General features: G+C 36.3%; 1 protein-coding gene across 1 annotated transcript in view; it reads right to left on the bottom strand.

Moving 5' to 3' along the window:
- Positions 1-23,906, bottom strand: part of l(2)k05819 (transmembrane protein 94-like protein l(2)k05819) — a 740,582-nt gene that overhangs the window by 513,742 nt on the left and 202,934 nt on the right. The window contains exon 8 of the mRNA XM_090398052.1: positions 18,985-19,106. Coding sequence (XP_090254178.1) covers positions 18,985-19,106 — 122 coding nt within the window. The remainder of the gene's footprint in view (positions 1-18,984; positions 19,107-23,906) is intronic.

Raw genomic sequence — 23,906 nt, 5'->3', positions numbered from 1 at the left:
AAATAATTTTATATAAACTTGGTTTTAATCCTATTTCCCAAGTAAGTAAACGGACAAGAAAGTCAAGTTTGCACCTGCAAGTAGTGCAAGTCCAAGACAACTCTTGGTATTGCCAGTCGAGGCAACTCTTGGTAAAGGTGGATAAAGTTCTGATCACTTTTCTTAGTGTGTATAATACTAATATACTAATAACTAACTAATATATATATATATATATATATATATATATATATATATAACTAAATAATAACTAATAAAAAATAATATACTAATAAAGCATACTAAGAAAAGTGATCAGAGCTTTATCCACCTTTACCACGAGTTGCCTCGACTGGCAATACCAAGAGTTGTCTTGGACTTGCACTACTTACAGGCGCAAACTTGACTTTCTTGTCTGTTTGTTTACTTGGGAAATAGGATTAAAACCAAGTTAATATAAAATTACTTGGTATCTTGAATATATATATATATATATATATATATATATATCTTCTTTCTTAGCATAAACTTTCATTTCCTGATAACATGATCAGGAAATGAAACTGTCTACCCGCAATTTATTCTTACAATTCATTTGTAAATATATAGGCTGTGTATTTTTTAATGCCTGGAAAAGAAACTTTTTTTTTCCTGGAATCGTTCATTCATTATTTGGTGCCACAAGTAAACATGTGGAGAGCAATTAACTTTTCTTAACAATTAACTAGAATCTACACAAGTCTTAGTGACTGATCTTCAGGGCCGTTCCGTGGGTTTGCGCCGCCTGAGTGCAAAATTTTTGTGCCCCCCCCCTTTAAAAATTAAAAGATCCCGAAGTACAATAACACGTTTCGAATAATTTTATTATACTGCACATTAAGAGGAAATTTCTCTCTCTCTCTCTCTCTCTCTCTATAAAAAATATAGTTTATGATCCTTTTTCATTAACGTATGAATTTTTATTAGCTAATGCTGCTATTTAGACTTTATGATCAGAGATGCTGAAGCCTAGATTAATATCATGGCTTTTAAGACGTCATTAAAAGAGTTTTTTTTTTAAGGGGAAGGGGCGGAAAAATATGCTACTGCACGTGGCGACAAAATTTCTAGGGTTGGCCCTGGGGCCAGTCCTGGTGAATATGGTGTTTGAGGTAGATATTGAAATCCCGAATCGTATATTGTGTGTTGGATTTCATAAGCAGGTGCATTGTCCTGCAAAAGCAACACGCCTCTGTTTAGTTTCTCGAACCGATTTTCCTTCAGTACCTCCTTCAATTCCTTCAGAGCTGCTGTAACACTTTCACCTTTCTTGAGGTAAGGTAAGGATTACACCATCCATATCCTAAAAGACAATGGCAAGAACTTTCCCTGCTGACTGTTTGGTTCGAAACTTCTTTGACCCTAGAGAACCTTTGTGTCTCCACTCCATTGACTGTTGTTTGTTCTCTGGGTCATAGTGACGAAGCCATGTTTCATCAACGGTTAGAATATGAGCTAAAAATTTCACAAGGATGAAATCCCTTTATGAAATGTTCTTTTAACATCTCAACTATACCCGCCTCAGTGGATATCATTCACTGCAACCAGTATGCCCCGCCAAAAAATCGCTTTCCGAACGAAGTAGGATAAATAGTAGTTATAAATAGTAGGATAATAAAAAGATATATACCTCTCAAAATAATCCAAAACCAAAAAAAAAAAAAAAAAAAATTGCACACACATCTTCGCCCCCACACGCCTTATAATTCATTTTTCGGTGAACTGTATTTTCGATGAATTGTGATTTTTCGATGAATTGTTGTTTTTCGATCAATTGCGTTTCGATGAATTGTCTTTTCGATTAACTGCTCATCGGTGAATTGCTTTTTCGGGGAATTGTCTTTCGATGAATTGCTTTTTCGATTAATTGTTGTTCGATAAACTGATTTTCGATGAATTGTTTATTCGGTGAATTGCTTTTTCGATGAATTGTTGTTCGATGAATTGCTTTCGATGAATTGTCTTTCGGTAAACTGTTTTTCGATGAACTCTCCGGATACCCAAGTTTGCATCATCCGCAAACAAATGAACTGTTCCTCTCAGATCCTTTCCTATATCATTAATGAACAAATTAAACAGCAGTGGTCCAAGAACAGATCCTTGTGGCACACCACTAGTCACAGGCCGTCTTGTGGACTCTACTCCTGAGTAAACCACTCTCTGATATCTTTCCGTCAACCACCCTCCTATCCATCTCACCAACCCTATGTCCATCCCCATATGCTGCAATTTACTGATTACAATTCCATGTGGTATCCTGTCAAAGGCCTTAGCAAGGTCCAGTAGAATCACTGTAAACCCATTACCCTTATTCAGTTCAGCCGTCACTGTGTTATAATACGTGAGCAAGTTACTGAGGCATGACCTACCCTTCACAAAACCATGCTGTCCCCAATACAGTATCCCATTTTTTTCTATCCAATCTTGTATTTTCCTCTTGACTATTTTCTCCAAAACCTTGATAATGATTCCTGTTATAGTGATTGGCCAGTAATTTCAACAGCAGCCTTGGAACCACCTTTATGCAGCAGAACTATTTTCCCCTCTTTCCACCCCCTTGGGACTGACCCAGATCCGAGGCTCAAATTAAACAAAATGTTCAAGGGCACTGACAATTCTTTAGCCGCTTCACATACGACATGAGCTGGTATACCATCCAATCCCACAGATGTATTGACATTGAGGTTCTGTAATAGCCTAGTCACCTCTACTTCAGTCATCACAATTCCAGTATAAGCTGTTGGTTCTTCCATTTCTGCAATGTTACCACCTGGATGATATACTCTTGCAAAGTGCTCACTCAGTAATTCCACTATATCGACTGATTCAGTTACCTCCCTACCCTCAGCATTTTTTAAGATCATTCTGCTATGAACATTTTTCCTTTTACTTGCAACATATTGAAAAAACTGTTTGGGATTCTCTTTAGCCTCCATGGCCAATTTTCTTTCGTAATCAGCTTTTGCTTTTCTTACCACCCTTGTTACCATCCTGGCCTGAGCTTTATACTGTTCCTGCGCCTGCTGGTCACCTTTCTCCTTAAATTCCCTCCACAATTGTTTTTTTTTTGCAGCTCAAGCTTAATAGTGTTATTCATCCATTTAACCCCTACTTGATTTATTATTCGGACTCTTGGTATACAGTCAACCACTGCCTCCAGCAAACACTTCTTAACCTTCTGTACCGTGTCTTAATTGTAAATTCCACTCCTTTAGCCACCTCCCAAGTCATGACCTTATGGTCACTCTCACCAATTGGTGGCAACATTGTCATGTTCGTTACAGCCACATTCTCAGTTGCAATTACTAGGTCAAGCACTCTCTGTCCCATGGTATTTTCCACTACATGCTGCCACAGATTGTTGTCCCTTAATAACCGCATAAAATCCAATTCCTTCCTCCCATGTGCCCTCTCCTCTTTCCAGTCAATGTTACCATAATTGAAATCACCCATAATAATTACCCTCCTTCCACTCATTTCTTCTATTTGCCTATGCATATTATCCCCAGCATCTATTCCATCACCTGGTCTATAGCAGCACCCAATTGTATATTTTGTTCTGCTAGATTTTATCTCACACCAAACAGCCTCAAATGTGCTCTTTTCTCTATCCTGCAGTTCAACTTCTATACTCCTTGGCTGCAACTCATCAGCTATCATCAATAACATTCCTCCCCCGTTTTTATTCACCCTGTCACTCCTGAACACGCTATACCCATCGCATTCAATCCCACTAGCTTTATCATCATCTGTCAGCCATGTTTCAATAATACCAACAACCTGTGGCCTGGAAGTGCCAACCAAGACCAAAAACTCTTCCTTCATATTCCTAATACTCCTGGCATTGGTGTACATGAATTGAAGAAGCCATTAGTCCCATCGCTACTTTGATGCCTTATACTAACTATCCCATTCTGATTTGTTGTCCTTCGTACTCACTCGGGCATATTATACTCATTCATACACTCAACTGCCTCCCTAAAGTCTGCATATCTACTCCCCCCTCCCCGCTAATAAATCTAGTTTCCCTGAGTCTGTATATCCACTTCCACATCATTCATCGACACTTTTTCAAGTCTCTGTACACCAACTCCATTCAAATGTAACCCATCCATCTTATATAAATCCTTTCGCCCATCAAACTCACTCCACACATCCACAAATTCCGCACCACTCTCCATGCATAACCCACGCATAAAGTCATTGGCAATTATGGCCCTCTTTCTAAACACTTCGTTGTCATACCACGGTAAAATACTCACCAACCTAACTCTCTCACTCTTCTCTTTTGCTACCTCAAGTAATTCCCTCACATCCTTTATCATTTCCATTTTGTCTTCTTTCAAATCATTTGTTCCTGCCACGATTATCATCTCTTTCACCCTCTGTTTTTGCACTCGAATAGATTCGCTGACGTCCTTTATGTTCGCACCCGGTTTGTATGATTTCGTCAAACTCTCAACTATCACACCTCTTAATAGCGAATCCCCACACAGCACTCACTCCTTCATTTTATTGACGTTTACGAACATTCTATTATTTGTCGTCACAGACTTTCGCCGTTTATTAGTCGGTACGTTCAGCACACATTTTTCCATACGCTCCAGTTGCCTTTTTGCTCTGTGTATCGCTCCGTTCAAGCGTGCGATTTCACTACTCGCATTTATCTCACCATTTTCATTATCAATCAAATCATCCATTCGTTCTGTATTTCTACCTTCATTTACACTTTCAACGATGCTCTCACACCTATCTGGCACTACCACGCAATTCTCTATCACACCGCCATTTTCTACATTCTGACTATCGTTAACGATATCACTCTCGCCACTCGAAACACGCTTGAGATCCTCATTCTCCTTACACTTTCTGCACATATTAACTCCACTATCAAAACTCTTTCCTTCTCTTAGACTTGACATTCCATGCTTTATTCTCTGATATAATTCAGTTAGCCCCTTTCCTATTCTTGTTACATCCCTTTGAGTTTATAAAAATCTCCAGCAGCAAAATCCAAAACGTATTGCATTAAGTGACTCTCACTACAGCAAATTCAAAGGGATATTACTGTGTTTCTTGTAGCAAAGAATATTATTTGAAATGGCTTTGGTTGGGGCCTGTCACAAAGGATTCTGTGGTATGTGGGCATGATGAAATTGCAATGCCAGTATTAAATAGAACACCCTGATAGCAAAAAATATTTTTTCAGGCATTCAACTAGTTTTGTGAAAAAAAAAAAAAAACTGTTCATATCATCAGAAAACATAGTGAATAAATTAAAAAAAAAAAAATGAAGCTACATGCAGGTGACAATCATGATGTAAATATTTGAAAAAATAGACTCTCTTTTTCAAATATTTACACTGTGTTTAATAACACAGCAGTTATTGACTCACCACAGACAACAGTTATTTACTCACAGACAACACTTATTTACTCACAATGGGTCTCCAAGTCTTTTGACATGAGAGATCAGGGCTAATCCAAGTTAATTAGTTTAATTACAGTTTATCATAATACACTGTTGAATTACTTTTCAGGATTGTTATGTGTGTGTGTGTGTGTGTACTCCTGAGGTTAATCTTGTTATACAAGGTACTCAAACTCTAAATTAATTTTAATATAATTCATAATTATCAAATTAATATTGGCAGAAAACCACTTAAAAAGTAAAAACAAATTAATAAATCCTTTTCTTTAGTGTTACATGGTGATCAGCATTTATTTCAGACCAATTATGGAGACTACAACCGTTTTAGAAATAATTACTTTAATTTTCTGATGTTTCGACCTTCACATTAAGGTCATCATCTGGAGTATACATATACACACACATATATATATATTTATATACAAAAATAAAAATAAAATAACTACATCAAAGCTATATTCTGTTTATAACATTCATCAGAGAACAATTTCATATAGATAGTTTTATTACAGCAAAAGTGGTGTCATAATTTAACTTGGGTGTTGTTATATTAGAGTTAGGATCATGGATTAAATACAGTCCTATTTATAATTAACTCTTAGATGGAAAGGTTATATGGGTAGAATATGTGCCTTCCATATTCTTGGGATTTTTAGACCATCATTATTGTTAAGATTAGGGTGGCTGATAAGAATTTCACAGGCCTCCTTAAATTTACATTCATACCACATTTTGGTGTGATGTAAACAACAGGCCAAAACGTGGTATGAATGTAAATTTAAGGAGGCCTGTGAAATTCTTATCAGCCACCCTAATCTTAACAATAATGATGGTCTAAAAATCCCAAGAATATGGAAGGCACATATTCTACCCATATAACCTTTCCGTCTAAGATTTAATTATAAAGAGGACTGTACTTAATCCATGATCCTAACGCTAATATAACAACACCCAAGTTAAATTCGGACACCACTTTTGCTGTAATAAAAATTGACTGGAAAGGCAATTCTATGTAGAGTATACTCTACATTTTACTAGAGGTCAGGCCAGTAGAATAACCATTGATCAAATCATTATCTCTTTAGCATACTGTTTGAAAGGTAATATAGCTTGACTCTCTCTCTCTCTCTCTCTTTCTCTGTGCATGTGTGTGTGTGTGTGAGAGAGAGAGAGAGAGAGAGAGGGAGGGAGAGAGAGAGAGAGAGAAAAAGAGACTTTAATATGAAGGTCGAAAAGTATGTAAATTAAAGTATTTATTTCTAACAAAGTTGTAGTCTCCACAATTTGTCTGAAATGAATTTAATAAATCAACTAGATTCACACAACAATATTGTTTACTTCTTTAGACTGATACAATAAATGCAAATATAAAGAGTCATTAACATGGAGATGTCTAAATAAAAAGTTGAATGAATTAGAAAACATTTTTTCTAATTCATTCAACAGGAAACAGATGTTGAATACAGGACTGAAATATCACAAGAACGGGTCGTTGTTACAAGAATATAACATATTTTGTATCACAGTCTAACAATATGTAGATATCTTTTGCTTACTGCCCAGAGTTGATTTAATATCAGGCTTAGTTTTTATTACACTGGATCAGACATCGTATCATCTCACAAGTCGCTTTATATTTGCATACATAAATATTAAATTCTGTGTGTAGTATTTCGGTGATTTGCCGTTTGGATCTGGATTGGCCAGATTGGCCAATCCAGATTTATGTTCTAATTTTTTCTAGTAAAAATTTTATTCATCAATTACAAGAGAAGGAATTGGAATTCCACATTCTCAATTTTAGAAGACTTTTTGCTCATGATACTGTTAAACATTTAAAACATTGCCTAGAGAACACTTCCTTCAAATTCCAACTTTTTTGAACAATGGGTGCAGCAATCTTTCCACAGATAGTGAACCAATACATGGAAAAGGTTGAACAATCAGCTATTACCATACCAAACCCATGTTAGAGGCTTAATAGAGAAACAGTGAGAAAGGATTAAAAATAATATTTATCATTATCCTCAAATTCCTGACATGTACCCTCAAGGGGTGTACAGGATATGATAGTACTACATTTAAAAATTTACATCATTACTAACTTCCTATCTACAATTTTCTTCCAAATAAGTCTGTTACTTATCAAGACTCAAATATTATCATTATCAGATGTTATATTTCTATCGTCTAAGGCACATTGTACCATAACAATCCAACTATATTTTGGTCTTCCTCTGGGTTGTTTTCCTGCCAACCTGGCAGAGAACACTTGTTTTGCTAATCTTTCTTAGCCCATTCTGTTTAAGTGACCACACCACCTGATATTAGCTCTACTAACACATTCCTCGATGCTGACAATGTCAAGTTCTTATCTAATATCCTCGTTTTTAATATGATATTGCCACTGATGCCATCTGTTCCTGCCTCTAATCTTTCTCAGTACTCTCATATCTGTGGTCTCTAGTCTTTGGTCAAGTGTTTTACTTCTGACCCAGCTCTCAGATCCATAAGTTAAAATTGGCTTGAACACTATGTTGTATATAGCTAATTTAGTGTTTTAACTAATTTCTCCCTTCTTCCATATAAATATATTCAGTCGACTTATTACCATACCAGCTTTGTTGATTCTGTTGTCTATTTCTATATTTAATTTACCATCTTCACTAAAAATCGTGTCTAAGTAGCTGAAATGTTTTACTTGTTCCACAGGTTCTCCGTTCACAACACAGTTGACATTTTCAACCATTCTACCTATTTTCATTGTCTTTGTCCTTCATATCTGACGTTCACACCATATCTATTACAACAGTCATTCAATTTAGTCAGGGAATCTTGCAAACTTGTAGCGGATTTATTTAGAAGTATAACATCGTCCGCATAAAGCAAAGAGCTGACATCAACAACTCCAATTCTGATATCATGTTTAATACCACTTTCCTTCATAATGTGATCCATATAGATAATGAATAACAGAGGGGATAATGTACATCCTTGTCTCACACCAGATTTAACATTAAACCATCTTCCTGTACTTCCTTCAATTCTAACTGCTGACTTGCAACTCAAATAAAGATTAAGTATTGCTTGATTTAATGCCCCATTGACACCATATAACTGTAGCGTATTGAATAACTTCTCTCTTGGCACCTTGTCATATGCCTTTTCCAGATCAACAAAACTTAAATACAGATCTTTGTTATATTCCCATGCTTTCTCAACTATTTGTCGTAAAGTGAAGATCTGATCCTGACAGCCTCTTCTTATTGTGCTATCTTCTATCGAAGGTCAGCGACCATCTTGGCGAACAAACTGCGATCTTGTGTTAATCTGAGCAGTTGTGCACTGCTCTTTCCTGTCCACGTCTTGATGTTGTCAAACCATGATATTCTTTTTCTTCCTCTAGTTCCTTTGCCATCAATTCTTCCTACCAAAATAGTTTGTAGAAGTTGGTATTTGCTGTTTCTCATGATGTGTCCAAGATATGATGTTTTTCGTTTCTTGATTATTTGTAAAAGATGTTTAGCTTTGCCAATGGATTTTAAGACATCTTCATTGGTAATTTTTTCTGTCCATGATATCTTTAGCATTCTTCTGTATAGCCACATCTCAAAGGCTTCGATTTTCTTGATGGTTGTCGCCTTCAATGTCCATGTTTCAACTCCATAGAGCAGAATAGACCACACGTAGCATTTCAGCATTCGGCATCTGACTTCCATGTTTAGGTCTTTATTGCAGAATAGTGTTCTCATTTTCATGAAGGACTGCCGTGCAACTTCAATCCTTGTCTTTATATCTATTTCTGGATCCCACCATTCGTTAAGCCAGCAACCAAGATATTTATATCTTGACACTTGATCAATATTTTTCCCATTGAGTGTCAGTTTCATTGATGAGACTGGATGTTTACTGATGATCATGTATTTTGTCTTGTTGATGTTTATATTTATTCCCATTCTTTGGCTTTCTATGTATACTCTGTCAACGAGTTTTTGGAGATCCATAATGTTATCTGCAATTAGCACGGTGTCATCTGCATATCGTAGGTTGTTAACAATTTTTCCATTTATTGTGATTCCCTCTGGACATTCTTCCAATGCTTTTTTAAAGATTACCTCTGCATATATGTTGAACAGGAGTGGTGAGAGCACACATCCTTGTCTCACTCCTCTTTTGATGTTAATATCACTGGTGGTAATGTTGTCTAATTGAACGGTAGCTGACTGATTCCAATACAGATTTGTTATTAGTCTTATGTCTTGTTCGTCTAGCCTTATTTGTTGAAGGATTTCTATTAAGTTGGTGTGTCTGACTTTGTCGAATGCTTTTTCAAAATCTATGAAACACATAAAGACAGATTTCTGTTTTTCTATGCATTTTTGTATCAATATTTGGGTACAGAAAAGGGCCTCTCTAGTACCAAAACCATTCCGAAAGCCGAATTGTGTTTCACTTAGAGTTTCTTCACTTTTTCTATAAATGCGATTCTGAATTACTTTCAAAAATATTTTTAATGTTTGGCTCATTAGACTAATAAGTCTGAAGTCACCACAGGAATTCGCTTTGGGTTTCTTTGGGATAGTGATAAATGTAGATTTGAGCCAATCTGATGGAAATTCATCACTTTCATATATTTTATTAAATAGTTTTTCAAGAAGTTTGATGTTATCTGGTTCGATTAATTTTAAAAATTCTGTTTGCACACCATCTGGTCCACTGGCTTTTCCTGTTTTACTTGTTTGTATAGCATTCTCTATTTCGCATTTCATGATTGCTGGTCCTTGAATGTTATCTTTTATATTTATAGGCTTCTGTCTAGTATCATTGAAAAGTTCTGTTACATATTTTATCCAAATCTGTGCTTTATTCTCTTCTTCTAGAACTATTTTTCCATTTTCGTCTCTTAGAGACACTATTTGCTTTTTCCTCAGTTTTCCGGAAATTTCGTTGATTTTCTTATACAGATTGAAATTATCATGTTGTTTCTGAAGCAGTTCAATTTCAGTACATAAATTTTTCATCCAATTTTCCTTGGCTTCTTTTATTTTTTTCTTGATGATGTTATGTGTTTCTGTATACCTGGCTAGGTCTTTGTTTTTATACATTCTTCTTGTATCAATAAGAGAAAGAATCTCATCTGTCATCCATTCCTGTTGTTTTATATTATTCACATAACCTACTTCTTCAATACTTGTTGTTACGATGGCATTCTTTAAGCTATTCCAAAGAGATTCCACACTTTTATTTTCTTCTATGTTAATCTGTTGTAATCGTAGGTTAAGCTGTGACTTGGCGTTTTTATTTATGTTCAGGTCTTTCAGTTTTTCTACATCAATTTTCTTTTTCTTCTTTTGTGATTTTTTAGCTGATTTTAATCTAAGACGTATTTCTGCAACTATGGGATTGTGGTCTGATGAGATATCTGCTCCAGGATAAGTCTTTGCACTCTTTATACTACTGTGGAATCTTTTATTTATCAGTATATAATCAATTTGATTTCTGACAATATTATGTTGGTTATCTTGAGGTGATTTCCAAGTGTACAGTCTTCTGGGTGGAAGTTTAAACCAGGTATTTGCTATTGTTAGATCTTCTTCCTGACAGAATTGGACTAGGCGATCTCCTCTGTCATTTCTGGTGCCTAAGCCATGTTCGCCAACAATTTCTCCATCACCCCCTCTTCCCACTTTTGCATTGAAGTCACCCATCACTATGTTTATATCATGTTTCTTTGTTAGGTTTTTAATCTCTTTTAGGTGTTCATAAAACTCTTCAACATCTTCTTCACTTTTGTCAGCTGTGAGTGCATAAGCTTGGATGATATTTATGTTAACGGGGTTTCCCTTAAGTTGTAACAGCATTATCCTTTCAGAAAATGGAATCCAATTTATTACTGATTTATTGATTTCTTCATCTACTATTACAGCTACACCATGTCGATGTTTATTCTCATCATTCCCAGAGTAATACATTGTCATATTATCTTGTTGACACTTTCCAGATCTTGGCCATCTTGTCTCGCAAATTCCCAAAATCCGGATGCCCAGCCTCTTCATTTCTCTTGTGGCATTTCTTAATTTGCCAGCTTCATACAGAGTTCTGACATTCCAAGTTGCTATTTTAAAAGTGGACACCATTTTGAGCCCGGAGATTCTTCGCACCCCTGTCCCATTTAAGGGACGCCGGGAACTTGGGGCCAATTGTAAGGGTTTGCTCGCCATGGTGGTTGTTCTGGAGATAAGGTAGAGCAGTAGTTTCTCCATTTGCTTTCTGCTCTGCAGTATTACAGACGTACACAATATAATCATATTGCCATCTGCAAATCTCTGATCACAAGCTTTTCCGTCATCATTTGGCTTCAACCTTGTGTCAGTACTGACAATGCTGCTTCCCAATGTCAGGGGCGGTAAACCCAGTAGGTACTTATTTAATGGCGGCACTACTCGCCATGTCACCGAGTTGTCATTGGGCTTTGTGAGGTTTTAAGTGAGACAGAGTTACCGCTTCTGCTCCCCCACGCCCTGATAGCTCAGTCGCTGTTGGTCCACGGCTGCTTATTCGCCAGATTGCTCTGCTTATATCGCAGCTAACCTCCATATCTGAAGGCTGTTCCCCGATCCGCCACCTGGGGACGCACCCGGTAGTAGTCAGCTCTGCCCCGGGACAGCCTCTATTTGGCCTTAATCCAGCTTGTTCTTCACCAAGCTTTTCTTCCACAATTCTTCTCAACTGTTTCTCAAGTATACTTGGCATAGATCTTGCCAGGAACACTCAGTAGGGAAATAACTCTGTAATTCTCACATTCAGTTTTATTTCCCTTTTTATATATGGGTGCTATTAGAGCTCTACTCCAATCATCCGGAATTCGTCCCTCTGTCCAGGCTTTTTGAACTATGCAGTGCAGCCACAGTAAAGCTTTTATACCACATACTTCAGCATTTCTGGTCGAATATCATCTACTCCTGCTGCCTTTCCATATTTCAAACCTTTGATGGCTTTTTCTACTTCAAGTATGGATATATATTCCTGACTGTATGCCTGTTGAGTGTTTTTTACCATTGTGCTATCACTGCTTGTTTCATTTAGCAATTTTTCGAAGTAATTACTCCATACTTCAAGGATATCTATTTCTCCCATTTTCATCTCACCTTTATCATCTTTAATTCCATTTACAGCACTCTTTTCTCCATTTCTGAGCTTCTTCAACAAACCACCAGAATATCTTGCCATCTTCTTGATATTTATTTTTTTATTCTTACCAAACTCTTCCCATGACTATTGTCTAGCTAGCACAGTGTTTAGTTTTCTTACATTTGTCTCTGTATTCTCTAAGAGCACAAGCTGACTTATTTGCCAAGAACATTTGATATGCTTTCTTCTTTTCTTTCACTGCCTCTTTAATTTCCTGTGTCCACCATGGAATTCTGGTTTTTCTATCCTTACAGACAACCTCACCACATGCCTCTCTGGCTGAATCAATCAGGGTTTTCTTCGAGGCTTGCCACTGAATATCCAAGGTTTGGTTCCAGTTCTCAAACTCTTTCATTTTTTCTTCAATAATCTTCATGTATTTTAGTCTACAGTTCACATCTGAGAGCTGTTCGACTTTTATTCGCTTTAAAACTTTCTTACATGTTATTCTTTTCAATATGACATTCAATTTTATCCTGCTCAAGACTAAATAGTGATCACTTCCGATTTCAAACATCACTAACAACATTAACATAGTCAATGAGACTTTTCTTATTCTTTGATTCTTCTCTCCATGTGAATTTATGCACATTTTTATGTTGGAACATGGTGTTAGTAATAACCAGTCCATGTCCTGAGCAGAAATCCAACAGGTATTTGCCATTATTATTAGCTTTGCTCTTTTCTCCAAATTTTCCCAAAATATTTTGTGTGTCTGACAATCAATTCCTACTCTGCTATTTAGATCACCAACAAGGACCAACTTTTCCTTTTTCATTGTGTCCGTTGCTTTTTGTAAAGAATCAAAAAATTCCTCCACTTCTACCTTAGTAGAACCTTCTGTGGGACCATAGGCACAAATAAGTCTCATTGTCCAATTCCCCATTCTGATATTAGCCCACATCACTCTACTTGAGACTGCCTGCCATTCAATAAGATTAGCCTCGTATTTTGTGTTGAATACTATGGCTACTCCTTCTTTTCCTTGATTTTCATTTCCTGAATATAACATTTTGTATTTATTGCTCAGAAAAATCTCACCAGTTTGTATTATGTCGATCTGGTACTTATCTAATTCCTCAGCTAGCTCCATTTCTTTGCCATTCAGGCTTCTTAAGTTGATAGTACCGATCTTTAACTCTGATGATGTTGAGTTTGGGTGTGCTTTCAGATATTTAATTCCTGTTATATATTGTTTCGGTCACTAAGACATCATTAGGGAGTAAAATGACACGTAATATAAACACAAAACTAAGTGAAATGTTGACAAAGAACAAGGGTCATCACTAGTTTGGACACCTGTGATGGTCTAGGATATAAACTGGGATCTCAGAGTACTAGTGTTTCCCATATCTTTGAGAAGTTTAATGCAACCATACTTATTAAATTATGGCTGATTTTTCGAGATCAGCTGTGGATTCTAAAAACGGTCTTCCTCTTCTTTATTTCCTGCAATGAAGCATGGTCTGCAAGGACTGATTGACCATAATCATTACTGCAGATGTATTTTTTATGTTCATGTATATGGATACTGGTTGATCTTCCTGTCTGTCCATAGTAGGACAATTGGCAGTAACAGGGAACTCAATATACTCAAGGAGATGAGAGGAGGGATTTGGTCTTTAGTGGATAGATAAAGGTAGCTAGTTTCAAGTGGGGCTTGAAAGCCATGCACAGACCGTATTCTTTAAGATACTGGCTATTTTTTCTGAAGTGCCTCACACATTGGGGATGATGATAGCTTTACTAAAATCTTTCTGAAGAGAAGGTCCAGTACTGGCAGAATGATTGATTATTATTTTTTTTTTGATAATACTGAAACTGCGGCCATTAAATAAGAAGGTATGGTGTATATGATTAAGTTCTGCTACAAGAGAGGAGTCACTGGAACAATGGCTGTAGGATCTATGGGTTAGTATACCATATTATTGCTGCTAACAGGTGCCCATAGAAGTCATTTCACCCAGTGTAATAAAAACACAGGACTGATATTAAATCAGTTCTGAGGGGTATGAATCAGAAATCCATGTACTGATAAACTAGGCTATGAGACAAAATACGTTATATCCTGTAACACTGAGCTATGAACATGATACTTCAGTCCTGCATTCAATGTGTGTTGCATGTTGTATTTTATTGTATCAATCTGAAGAAGTGCACAATAATGTTCTATGAAAACATACCAAGAAATTATATACTTGGCTTTAATCCTTTATCCAAAGAAACAAAACAATCTTTTGCACGTGAAGTATATTCACATCTGAGCTACTTGTATATCGTGGCTAATGACTTCACATCACTTGCCTTAGTATGTAGTCCATAATACAAAGCACATACACCCTTTCAGATGTGTAAAATGGTATCCATAATGAGAGACAAACCTCAGAGAGAAACAATGGCTGAAGTAATGCAGAAGACATATATATCTCATATACAAGTAGTCAAAAGGTGCTAGACCTTATTAATAAAAATCTCTAGATGAGAGAAAGACGTTGAAAGTTTTTTTACCTTGGTTCTATCATATTTTAAAGATACCAAGCAATTATATACTTGGTTTTACTTTGTCCAAGGAAATAAAATGCAATGTTTTGTGACTGAAATATATTCACGTCTGAGCAACTTGTATACAGAGGGTAATAACTATATCATCATCAAATTCCTGACATGTATCCTCAAGGGGTATACAGGATATGATTGTACTAAATGAAAAATTTACATCATTACTAACTTCCTATCTACAATTTTCCTCCAAATCAGTCTGTTACTTGTCAAGACTCCAACATTATCAAATCTTATATTTCTATCGTCTAAGGCACTTTGTAATTTCTATCTAAGTACTGCTTGATATAATGCCCAGTTGACACCATATAACTGTAGCGTTTTCAATAGCTTTTCTCTTAACACCTTGTTATATGCCTTTTCCAAATCTACAAAATTGAAATACCGATGTTTGTTATATTTCCATGATTTCTCAACTATTTGTCGTAAAATGAAAATCTGATCCTGAAAGCCTCTATTTGGCGTGAATCCAGCTTGTTCTTCACCAAGCTTCTCTTCCACAATCCTTCCCAACCGTTTCTCTAGTATACTTGCATATGTCTAATCAGGAACACTCAGCAGATATATACTTCTGAAATTCTCACAATCAGTTATATTTCCCTTCTTATATATGGATACTATCAGAGCTCTGCTCCAATCATCTGGAATTTTTCCCACTGTCCAGGCCTTATGAACTATGCAGTGCAGCCACTGTAAGACTTTTATACCTCCATAGTTGAACATTTCTGGTCAAATATCATCTACTCCTGCTGCTTTTCCACATTTCAGGCTTTTGATGGCTTTCTCTACTTCAAGTATGGATAATTATTCCTGACTGCATACCTGTTGAGTGTTTTTTACCACTGTGCTGTCATCACTGCTTGTTTCATTTAGCAATTTTTGAAGTAGTTACTCCATACTTCAGGGATATCTATTTCTCCCATTTTCATGTCACCTTTATCATCTTTAATTCCTTTTACAGCACTCTTTCCTCCATTTCTGAGCTTCTTCAACAACCTCCAGAATATCTTGCCACCTTCTTGATATTTATTTTCTATATTCTTACCAAACTCTTCCCATGATTTTTGTTTAGCTAGCACAGTGTTTAGTTTTCTTATATTTGTCTCTGCATTCTCTAAGAGCACAAGTTGACTTATTTGCCAAGAACATTTGATATGCCTGCTTCTTTTCTTTCACTGTCTCTTTAACTTCCTGTGTCCACCATGGAATTCTGGTTTTTCTATTCTTACAGACAACCTCACCACATGCCTCTCTGGCTGAATCAATCAGGTTTTCTTCAAGGCTTGCCACTGAATTTCCAAGGTTTGGTTCCTGTTCTCAAGCTTTCATTTTTTCTGCAATCATGTTATATTTTAGACTACAGTTCACATCTGAGAGCTGCTCAACTTTTATTCGCTTTAAATCTTTCTTACATGTTCTTCTTTTCAACATAAATTCAATTTTATCCTGCTTAAGACTAAATGGTTATCACTTCCAATTTCAAATCCTCTGTACACTCTGGTATCCTGCACCAGGGAGAAAATATCACTATAAACAAATACATAGTCAATGGGACTTTTCTAATTCCTTGACTCTTCACTCCATGTGAATTTGTGCACATTTTTATGTTGGAACATGGTGTTAGTATTAACCAGTCCACATCCTGAGCAGAAATCCAACAGGTTTTTGCCATTATTATTAGCTTTGCTCTTTGCTTCAAATTTCCCAAAAATATTTTTGTATGTCTCACAATCATTTCCCACTCTGCTATTTAGATCCCCAACAAGGACCAACTTTTCATTTTTCAATGTGTCAGTTGCTTTCTCTAAAGCCTCAAAAAATTCTCCACTTCTGCCTTAGTAGAACCTTCTGTGGAACCATAGGCACAAATAAGTCTCATTGTCTAGTTCCCCATTCTGATATTTGCCCACATCACCCTACTTGATATTACTTGACATTCAAGATGATTATTCTCGTATTTAGTGTTTAATACTACAGCTACTCCTTTTCCCTGATTGTTATTGCCTGAGCATAACGTTTTGTATTTGTTGCTTAGAAAGATCTCACCTGTTTTTGTCATCTTGTTTCTGTCACACCTATTAAGTCGATCTTGTACTTATCTAATTCTGCTGCTAGTTCCATTTCTTTTCTATGTATGCTTCTTATGTTGCTAATATCAATTTTAAACTCTGCTAATGTTGAGTTGGGATGTGTTCTAGAATTTGTTCCAATAGCTGACTTTGAGCTGTTCTTCCTGGTTCCCTGACAAAATCAACAGGGGCATTGTTTAACTGGTGATGTCTCATAAGCATGAATTTCTGTCATATTGTACCCTCATTTTATATTGAGGTTTAAGCCAATAGGAATACAAATTGGTTGGCTAAATCCAAAATTGCCAGCTCATCCTCATTCATTCACTATATAGGCAGATACCTATCAGGTGAAACACGAGAAGGTTGGGATTGGATATTAGGTAAGAAGCCCCAATTTGTTCTCTGCATTCCTTCAAAGGCTATGCAGAGAACTCCTTGTTATACAGCTTTGATCCTTACACACCCTTTTTTAATTTTGTGGGTGGTTTAAATGTGGCACTTATATTGTATTTTTGCAATATTCTATTTTTTTGATGATATTTCTCAAATTCCATTGTCCAGTTCCTCATTCTGATATTTACCCACATCACTTGAGACTGCCTGCCATTCAAGAGGTTTAGCCACATATTCAGTATTAATTACTATGGCTACTCCTTCTATTCCTTGATTTTCATTGCCGGAATATAACATTTTTGGAACCATAGGCACAAATAAGAGTCATTGTTCAGTTCCCCATTCTGATATTTGAACATATCACTCTACTTGAGACTGCCTGCCATTCAAGAGGATTAGCCTTGTATTTACTGTTGATTACTATGGCTACTCATTCTTTTCCTTGATTGTCATTGCCGAAATATAACATTTTTGGGAACTTAGGCACAAATAAGCCTCATTGTCCAGTTTCACATTCTGATATTTAATTACTCTACTTGAGACTGCTTGCCATTCAACAAAATTACCCTCATATTTTGTGTTGATTACTATGGCTATTTCTTCTTTTCCTTGATTGTCAATGCCTGAATATAACATTTTGTATTTATTGCTCAGAAAGATCTCACCATTTTTTGCCTTTTTTGTTTCAGTCACCCCTCTTATGTCAATCTGGTACTTATCCAGTTCCTCAGCTGGCTCCATTTCTTTGCCATTCAGGCTTCTTATGTTGATAGTACCGATCTTGAACTCTAATGATATTGAGCTGGGGTGTGTTTTAGGATGTGCTCTAATAGCTTACTTTTTGCTGTTTGTCCTGGTTCCCTGACGAAAACAACAGGGGCCTTGTTGTTTTCGTCAGGGAACCAGGAACGCCTATCCAGGATGCACCTATCCAGGAACGTCCCAGCAGGCATGAAATTCTGTCATGCTGTACCATCATTTTATATTTTGGTTTAAGCCATTAAGAGTACAATATGTTCAGCTAAATCCCAAATTTCCAGTTCACCCTCATTCGTTCAGTATCCATATAGATACTCAACAGGGTGCACCACGAGAAGGTGAGGATTGGACATTAGGTCAGAAGTCCTGGTCGGTTCTCTGCATTCCTTTAAAGACTATGTGGAGGTCTCCTCTCAGTTATACAGCTTTGATCCTTAAGCATCCTGTCAGTATTAATTTAATAATTAAAAAAATAAATATTCCACAGTAATGTTATCAGTATCTGCGTTTCATGGAAAGCTAAAATACTCTTATTTCTTCTTATTTAGGATGTTACTTTACCTTTTATTAACAACAGGAACAGCAGCATCATTATAGAGTGATTCACAAGCAATATGATCACAAAACTGAGAATAATACTCTTGAACAGCAGGATTGCAGGTATTCAAAAGGATTGCAAAGCCCTACAATTGAAATATAATGCACATGAAACAAAGTATGTAAACACCATGCATAATTTAGATTACATTGTTGAATTAATATTATTATCTGAACATTACAAGATTTCAGACTAATGCCTATCACACCTGCTCTATAATTCAATCACTAACAATGCAATCAACCTCTCTTGGTAACCTATTCCTCTCATTCACAGCCTTTAAGAAAAATTTTAATTCTCACATACTTGCTATTCACGCTTTACTCTACTTCCCAATGCATCCCTAATGCATAAAAATTTTTCTTCTGCACCTATCCTATAAAACTCAATTCGTAACTTACAGTATGTTTGTATCACATGATTCCTGATTTTCCACTTATTTGGAAAACAATTTTGTAATCTGCAAAACTTCAATATTTCCTTATAAGTTACACACAGCTGCAGCATCTTTGACATTCACCTACGAATCCTCTTCACTACTTCCCAATTCCCAAAAAATTCAGGGCAAGCAAACGTTTTGTACAGTAGTTAAAATGCAGTTGTATCCAAGGTTTCTAAAGATGGATTATGACATCCTTAGAAACCTTGGATTATGACAAAAACAGGATTATGACAAAATAGCACAAAGGATTATATCAAATAATCCTTTGTGCTATTTTTCCACTTCTGCCAAATAGTGCCTGAACCTCATAACCCCACTGCCATCATCACTCCCAAATCTCTAGCGTCATTGATTTCTTGCATTTCAGTTCCATTAATATAATAAACAGCTTCAAATCTCTTTAAACAAAACTGTCTTACATTCTACCACACTGAACTGGCAACCATTATCCTTTGTAACACTATTAGCCTATTTCAATTATTATGAATGTCTGCATTTATTAAATTTAAATCTACATCCTGTATTTACTATTTCCCTCTGCAATTTAGCATCAGTAAATGAATGGATATTCCTTCCATTCATTTTAGAAATTATGCACTTTACAACCGTGTTATAAATAACTCTTTTAATTTCCTGACGTTTCGATCTTCATATTAAGATCATCATCTGAAGTATATACAAATAAACAAGGGCAAGCTGAGTTACATTACACACAGTAAGCTAGAGAAACAATGACTTGATCACCAGTTGTTCTACTGGCATGACCTCTAGTGAAAAAAAAAAAAATAAATAAATAAATTACAAATTAATTAATTATTAAACTACATCAAAGCTAAATTCTATTTAAGGTAACACATGAGAAAAACATTCTTTCTTATGGATAGTCTTTTTTCAGTAACAATGATGTCCTATTTTTAACATTACAATTGTTATTTGAGATTTAGGATTCTGGATTACCTACAGTCCTGTTTATAGTTAACTCTTAGAGAGAAAGGTTGAATATGTGCCTTCCATATGCTTGGGATTTTTAGACCATCATTATTGTTCATATTGGGGTGGTTGATAAGAATCTCACAGGCTTCCTTAAATTTGCGTTCATACCATGTTTTGGTGTGATGTAAACAACTGGTGCTTTTTCAGTCAATTCTATGTAAAGTGTTCAGGGCATGATCCGAAAGGCCAGCTTCACCATAGTTATTATATTTAATGTGTCGTTTATGTTCCTTTTGTCTGATAGGAATTGTGCATCCTGTTTCCCCTATATATGGTAGATTACAGGTTAAATAAATACGGTATACTCCAGGGTGGGCTAGTGGAGGGAGTGGGTCTTTGGATGAGTTGAGTAAGCTTTTTAATTGTGCAGGAGGTTTAAAAGTAGCTTTGAGGTTGTATTTTTGTAGTATTCTGTTTAGTTTATCTGATGTCCCTTTAATGTAAGGAATGGTTATAGTTTTATTGTAGTCTGGTTTATCTTTGTTTTTTATTGAGGTCTTGTAGAGAATTTTGTTAATAGTGTTTTGGCTGTAACCATTTTTTAGAAAAGTATTGCTGATAACTTTAAATTCGTCTTTCAGAGCTTGTTCACTGGAGCAGATCTTCAAAGCTCTGTTTTTTAGAGTATTAATGACACCTGGTTTTTGTGTTTGGTGGTGGTAGGAGTCATCATCATCATCAAATTCCTGACATGTACCCTCAAGGGGTATGATAGTACTACATGAAAAAAATTACATCATTATTAATTTCCTATCTAAAATTTTCCGCCAAATCAGTCTGTTACTAGTCAAGACTCCAACATTATCAGATCTTATATTTCTATCGTCTAAAGCACTTTGTACCGTATCAATCCACCTATATCTTGGTCTTCCTCTGGGTCGTTTTGCTGCCAACCGGGCAGAGAACACTTGTTTTGCTAATCTTTCCGTGCCCATTTAGTTTAGTGACCATACCACCTGAGATTAGCTCTGCTAACACATTCCTGGTGCTGACAATGTCAAGTTCTTTCCTAATATCCTCGTTTTTAATATGATATTGCCATTGATGCCATCTGTTCACGCCTATAATCTTTCTCAGGACTCTCATATCTGTGGTCTCTAGTGTTTGGTCAAGTGTTTTACTTCTGACCCAGCTCTCAGATCCATAAGTTAAAACTGGTTTGAACACTGTCTTGTATACAGCTAATTTAGTGTTCCGACTAATTTCTCTCTTATTCCATATGAATTTATTCAATTGACTTCCCACCATACCAGCTTTGCTGATTCTGTTGTCTATTTCTATATTTAATTTACCATCTTCAGTAAAAATCGTGCCTAAATAGCTGAAATGTTTTACTTGTTCCACAGGTTCTCCATTCACAACACAGTTTACATTTTCGATGATTCTGCCTATTTTCATTGTCTTTGTCTTTTTATTGCTGACCTTCATACCATATCTATTACAACAGCTATTCAATTTAGTCAGAGAATCTCGCAGACTTGTAGCAGATTTATTTAGAAGTATAACATCGTCTGCATAAAGCAAAGAGCTGACATTAACATCGCCAATTTTGATATCATGTTTAATACCACTTTCCTCCATAATGTGATCCATATAGATAATGAATAACAGAGGGGATAATGTACATCCTTGTCTCACACCAGATTTAACATTAAACCATCTTCCTGTACTTCTTTCAATTCTAACTGCTGACTTACAACTCAAATAAAGACTAAGTATTGCTTGATATAATGCCCCATTGACACCATATAACTGCAGCGTATTGAATAGCTTCTCTCTTGGCACTTTGTTATATGCCTTTTCCAAATCGATAAAACTTAAATACAGATCTTTGTTATATTCCCATGCTTTCTCGACTATTTGTCGTAAAGTGAAGATCTGATCCTGACAGCCTCTATTTGGCCTGAATCCAGCTTGTTCTTCACCAAGCTTTGCTTCAACAATTCTTCTCAACCGTTTCTCAAGTATACTTGCATAGATCTTGCCAGGAACACTCAGTAGGGAAATACCTCTGTAATATTCACATGCAGTTTTATTTCCCTTTTTATATATGGGTACTATGAGAGCTCTACTCCAATCATCAGGAATTCGTCCCTCTGTCCAGGCTTTCTGAACTATGCAGTGCAGCCACTGTAAGACTCTTATACCACCATACTTCAGCATTTCTGGTCGAATATCATCTACTCCTGCTGCCTTTCCACATTTCAACCCTTTGATGGCTTTTTCTACTTCAAGTATGGATATGTATTCCTGACTGCATGCCTGGTCAGTGTTTTTTACCACTGTGCTGTGCTGTCATCACTGCTTGTTTCATTTAGCAGTTTTTCAAAGTAATTACTCCATTGGCCAGTATGTGTCGGCTTCTGGTACACAGTGAAGGAAAGACTGCCAGAAGAAAGATGTGTGACAAGTGTATCTAGAAACGGAAGTGTGTTCTGTTTTTCAATCTCAATTGTGAACTGTATGCGTTTGTGTTGTTTGTTTAGGTGGCTAAGGAAAGTGTCCAATGTCTGGTGGCCATGGGACCAGATCGCGAAAACATCGTCAATGTATCTAAGGCAGACTTTGGGTTTTAAAGGAGAGGAATCTAGAGCATGTTGCTCAAAATGTTCCATATAAAAGTTAGCAATGGGGGGGGGGATAATGGCGAGCCCATGGCTATGCCTTCTTTTTGTAAGTAGAAAGCGTTTTGCCAAACAAAATAACCAGAATGTAATACATGTGCAAAGAGCGCCGTGATATCTGGAGGGAATTTGTTCAGTAAAAGAAGTATTGTGTCATTAAGACATTCGTAAAGAGGGCAGGGACGTCAAAACTGACTAATAAATCATCTTTCTCTAATGTAATGTCTTTGATTATGTTGAAGTGTTGTGTGTTTCTGATATTCGAATTTCTCCACAGTGAACATTAACAATCAACCAGAAGCAAGAAGCAACAGGAGCCACCAATCGCCGACAGGTAACAACAACATAGTAAACCTATCCAACCATGCCTTAAACAAAGATGAACTCTCGCTACTTAGCAAAGGTCTAAATTTTGCCGAAGCACCCAGATCGATGAACGAACTGGACTTTATTTGTAATATTGAAAGAGGCTTAAGGTTCATTCCAAATAACATAGCAGACAAAATATGTTTAGAAACCAACATTTTAAATATAAATCATAAGAAGACAATAACAAGTAACTTAACGAAACACAAATTAACGACAGTGAAATCATTAAAAAACAAATCCGAACATCGTAATAACTAGAGCCGATAAAGGAAGTGCCACCGTTATTCTAAACCGTCACAGTCAAAAAACTACTTCCACACTACACTCGTTCCCCGAGAATTTACGGTCTACCAAAAATACACAAACAAAACACACCATTCTGGCCAATAGTCGAAGGTATAGATAGCCCGATTTATCACCCCTAGCCAAGAAATTAGCGGCAACATTCAAGGAGTTG

Source organism: Typopeltis vanoorti, chromosome 9 (genome assembly GCF_054136105.1).
Source record: "Typopeltis vanoorti isolate ZY-2024b chromosome 9, IOZ_Tvanoo_1.0, whole genome shotgun sequence".
Taxonomy (NCBI): Eukaryota; Metazoa; Arthropoda; class Arachnida; order Uropygi; family Thelyphonidae; genus Typopeltis; species Typopeltis vanoorti.
Note: the sequence above shows the minus strand (reverse complement) of the source record. Positions and strands in the feature narration are given on the sequence as shown.